The sequence below is a fragment of the Oncorhynchus tshawytscha genome, linkage group LG25 (genome assembly GCF_018296145.1).
Source record: "Oncorhynchus tshawytscha isolate Ot180627B linkage group LG25, Otsh_v2.0, whole genome shotgun sequence".
Lineage (NCBI taxonomy): Eukaryota > Metazoa > Chordata > Actinopteri > Salmoniformes > Salmonidae > Oncorhynchus > Oncorhynchus tshawytscha.
The window spans coordinates 19,968,188-19,973,303 of record NC_056453.1 but is presented as its reverse complement, the minus strand read 5'-3'; the positions used below and the strand labels follow the sequence as shown (position 1 = coordinate 19,973,303).

General features: G+C 44.3%; 1 protein-coding gene across 1 annotated transcript; it reads right to left on the bottom strand.

The window, feature by feature from the left end:
• Window positions 1–608: 608 nt before the first annotated feature.
• Window positions 609–3,958, bottom strand: LOC112224380 (WAP, Kazal, immunoglobulin, Kunitz and NTR domain-containing protein 2-like). Its single transcript, XM_024387906.1, has 2 exons — window positions 3,383–3,958; window positions 609–3,065 (listed from the first exon to the last, which is right to left on the bottom strand). Exons 1-2 carry the CDS (start codon window positions 3,578–3,580, stop codon window positions 1,533–1,535), a joined length of 1,731 nt encoding a protein of 576 aa, XP_024243674.1. The 5' UTR covers window positions 3,581–3,958; the 3' UTR covers window positions 609–1,532.
• Between the last annotated feature and the right edge of the window lie 1,158 nt (window positions 3,959–5,116).

Sequence of the window (5,116 nt, the reverse complement as noted above, 5' to 3'; positions counted from 1 at the left end):
CCTCCTGAGAGCCAGTTTCATCATAGTATTTTGTGGTTTTTGCGACTGCACTTGAAGAAACTTTCAAAGCTCTTGAAGTTTTCCAGAATGACCGACCGTCTTGTCTTAAAATATTGATGGACTGTCAGTTCTATTTGTTTGACACTTTTTTTGGTTACTACATGATTCCATATGTGCTAGTTCATAGTTTGTCTTTACTATTATTCTACAATGTACAAATTTTACAGTGGCCTTTTGTCCCCAGCACAATGTGCACTTGTGTCGTGATCATGCTGTTTAATCAGCTTATTGATATGCCACACCTGTCAGGTGGATGGATTATCTTGGCAAAGGAAAAATGCTCACCAACAGGGACGTCAACAAACTTGTGCACACAGTTTGAGAGAAATAAGCTTTTTGTGCGTATGGAACATTTCTGGGATCTTTTATTTCAGCTCATGAAACATGGGACCAACACTTTACATGTTGCGTTTTATATTTTTATTCAGTACAATTATAGCTGAAATGTGTGAAGGTATTTCCTCATTCTCTCCTGTAATTTTCCCCTTTACTTCCTGCGGTATATTCCAATAATTTCTTTCAGTTTATGAAACAGTAAAACATCAAAGTAGAGACAGAATCTAATATTTTATTATATATTTACATGACAACGCAGGGATATGGATATCCCTGTTTGATCTTACACAAGACATCATAAAATATGACACAAAAGACAAACAAGGAACATACGTTCCAACGAGAAAAACAAATTAAGAGAATGTGCTTTGGGAATAGGTATGAAAGCGAGTCAACAGCAGAGCAAAAGGATGACGGTACAATAAATAGCAACCAATCAAAGGGAAGCATTAACGTGCCTTATTGTTGATAGATCATTCTGATTCTTGGAAAATGTAGCAATCAACCACTGAGAGAATATATTACAACTTAAATCAGGTGTACTGACAAAAACTTAATCACACAGTATATTACACAGACACACTGTCATCGGTTCTACCAGAGAGGTAAGGGAACAGCTTCATCATCCACAGTGACAGATCAATAACACGAAAACAATCTTAAAGTAAAGTATATACACAAACATCAGAACATGTAGTTTCTGTGCGGTGCTTCCAACGAGCAAAAGTCTGCTTGGTCGATTTCCAGATGCACCAGGAGAGGCGGAGGAGGAAAAGGCCCAAGTCTATAGGGAATGAGACAACTAGAGGGTTTGATGAATGTCTCCTCTGTTCTGATACATGGTTTTTCAATTAGAAGCCAACAGTCAGACCACAACAGAGAGCATTGGGATAAACAGACAGGTTGGCAGGGCGCATTAAGGATGTTTTGTTCAAGTGAAACTCTCAGAGCAAGGTACATTATGTACAGAGCTGTGTTACATTTTTTCGGTTTTATTTACTTTCTGCTTTGAACTTTGACGTTGCGTTCAATGCAATCTTGTGGGTAGGAAAAAGGATAAAATATTTAAATTAAAAATAAATGTATGTGTGTGTGTGCAATTGTCCTCAAAGCACCCCTATCCCTCTCCCCCTGGTCTACTGAATGGTGGGGAACTCTTTGAGAATGTCACAGGTGTTCTTAGTGATGACCTCTCTGAGCTTCCGTACCCGGCGTGTGTTCGACGCTCCCACATAGCTGTCCGCCTGCAGCACGGCCATGCCGTCCCTCACATCTCCCATGACAATGACCTGACCTTCGCTGGTGTTGGGACATTGGCAGTTCCAGTCCATGTTGGTGAAGGTCACCTCCAGAGGCTCCTTGCCAAAGAACCTGAGGCCCATCTTCTCATCCTTCAGGATCTCGTCCACTGTGACTAGGGCTTGGCCCGAGTCCCTCTCCTCCATCAGTCCAGACAACCTCCCCAGGATCACAAAGTCACTCTTACAGAAGCTGGTCACCATCTTGCCTCTGGGTTTACAGGTTTTACAGTGGTGGTTCTTAGGGAAGGGGCACATCTCCTCACAGGCCTCTCTGGACTCAAAGTTGTTGTCGTTGCCACTGCAGCCTCCGTAGATGAAGGACTGGCACTGCCTCTGGCTGCTGCTGTAGGCCCAGCGGGGCTCGTAGGCCTTACAGGGACCCTGCAGGCTGGGCAGGCCACAGGGGGAAGACACCTCCGGACCACAGCACAACATACACATCTCATACGTCTCAAATGGTTTCCTGTTGCTGTTACAGCTGCCATGGGTGAAGGAGAAGCAACTGTTCCTTTTGGGCTCATAGTACCAGCTCACCCTCTCCTTTCCACCACACTCCTCCACCGTGTCAGGGGGCCTCTGGCACTCCTCGGCCGGGCAGCGGGTCATGTTCCTGGGCTCTTCTCTCCTCAGGGGATCCCTGGGCACCACGGTGAGTGCATGGTGGGCATGGGCCGAGCCAGAGGGGTTGTTTGCAGTACAGGTGTAGACACCAGAGTCCTGAGGCTGGGCGTTGTAGATCACCAGCTGGCCAATGTTGGTGACCACCACATTCCCCCTCACATGATTGGGTCTCATCACAACCCTCTCCCTTCCATCTCCCTCCACCTGGTGCTTTTGCCAGCTAATCTCGGGCCGCGGGTGCCCTGTGACGTCACACAGGAAGCTGGCCGTGTCTCCCACGGTAACCAACTGTTGTGATGAGCTGCTGGCCATGACTGGCGGCTGGGGTTCCGTCAGGAGTGGGGGCGTCTCCTGGAGGGGGGCTGTGGTTGGTCGGAGGGTGGTCTCCAGGGGCAACGGGGGGCTGGTGTTGGGCCAGGTGAGGTGGAAGCGACAGGTGACCACAGAGAGGGCGATGCCCTTGGAGCAGGCCTCAGCATCCATGTAGCACTTGTTGTAGTAGGTCATGCCGTCGGAGGCGCAGGTGAAGTGAGGTTCTCTCTCACAGCGGTCTCTGCACTTACACACAGGCTGGCCTTCCCAGATGTCACACTGAGAGCCCTGCTGGGTGCACATGAAGCTGGCACAGGTAGCTTCTTTGGGCATGCCCACTGGACCCTTTTTCCCATTAACGTCCATGTAGCGTGCCGCCACGCAGCTCTGGTTTCCACATACGTTGGGACAACACTTCTCAAACTTCTCACACTCCTGTAGGGAGAGGGGAAGGATTAAAAGGATTGGTTACTGTAGAATTTTACATGTTAGAGAAGCAATTGTACAAAAAAAATGTATTAAAATTATTAGATTAATAATAATAATTTAATGTTTATTCTCATTTAATACAAAAGCAGATGTTGAGTGACAAATTGCAATGCACTTTTTGAATTATACATCATATAGAATTACAAATTACTCATATTCCATCATGAATTAATTATTTTAAAACCTATAATTTAACAGCTTGAATTAAAAACAATGTTATTTCTCACTGAGTAGAGTAGGACGTGATGACAGGGAACACTCACCTGGTCAGATTCGCACTCCCGCGTGCAGGTACTCATGGCGTCTACCCAAAGGTTGGGGTTCATCTCGTTGGGGCAGATGCCTGCATGGGAATAGGCTACTCCGGCTACAGACATGGCCCTGACCCGCTGGTCCAACCACAGAACCAGGCACTGCCCCAACAAGAACCAGATCCACCGGGGAAACAGCATCCACCACATCGCCAGCGTGTACCAGTTTCAAAGATAATTTAGAGAGAAAAATGTTGTAGCCTATTTATTGATGCAAAAATATAGATTTTTCAATGTCTCCGCCGATTATTGAGGTTTGAAATTCAAAGTTCAAAAGATTTAAAAAAAAACAAGTCTCCAGTAACCTACAAGTTAAATTGAGTGAAATGAATCTGTCGAGTTCCTGTTCGATCAGGTATCTGAAGTCTTCAGAGATGAAGATGCTCTATTTATACTTCCGAACTTTGCTCCAAAATATCCAATCGGCTTCTTCCCAGGCGATCTCCTGACCACATAACTCGCCCTTGCTCGCAAGTGACAGTTATGAATTGCTTGTGAGATGTTGAAAGAGTGGTAAAGCTGGGCTGGGACTGGCGGGGCACCTGTCTGTTAGAAGGATTGAGCTGGTATCCCCATTTAACCCAGTATGCGCCTTGTATGCACCGGGATACAGACTTGCGCACTGGAGGAAAAAAGACGCACGAGTTACTTGGAGAGATCGAAACTGTAGGCCTACTTCTATAATCTTAACAAAAATCCACTATGTGAAAAATGTATTTTCTAAATAAAATTTTGTTGATACGTTTTGCAGACTATTTGTTCCTTGCGTGTGACTGCTTTTGATGAGTTTTGATGACAGGCAGCCTAAGTCTACATGAAACTACTGTCTGTCATCCCGTCTAACCGTTAATGCCAATACTTCTGCGATATTTGAATAGTCAATTATTTTGTATAAAATTATTAGGGGACGAATTCGTTTATTCATTTGGATAACAATTACTGTCAATGTGCAATTATGACCGTGTAAATTATCCATTTGAATACAGAACAAATTGACATACTTTTTGCATTACTTGAATCCGTTTTAATGCATCGACTAGGCCTACTGTGATTTATTTTGGTGAGAGAAGAGGGACTAATAGTGCTTGTCATTTATCTAAATGAGGAACCTCAGTGCTTTTCACAGTCATCTCCAAGCCCAGAAGTATGAGGCTGGTGGATATCAGCACTCAAATGTGTGTGGATCAGGTATAGCACTAGGAGCTGGCATTATTAGTACACACACACCTAAAATGTATTTCCATTCAAAATGTCCCTAATCCCTAAACCAACTGTAACCCTAAAATGGACTATCCTTAGACCTGGGAAATGTCCCCATGATGGATAATTGTCCTTGTTTTACCATCCTTCTGAGGACTAGTGGACTTTTCTGGTACACACAACAATAGTAAAACAAGCCAGCTGAAGGAACACAGGCAAAGTTCTGCTGAGGACACTGGATGGTGCCCATACTTGTTACTAATGGATATTCTTTAGACTCTCCTTTTGAAAGGGATTATATGTGCTTTGTACACTGTGTCTGTCCTGTCTGTTGCTTTATTGATGGATTGGTTATGATATCCAATCCATGACCTTATAAGGTAATATTGAATGTTTTGTAACTGATGTTTAGCCATGCAAATGATTATGTTCTCCTACAACCTTAATGTCTTAAGTGTCTTATATGTGAATAGAAAGAATCATCAT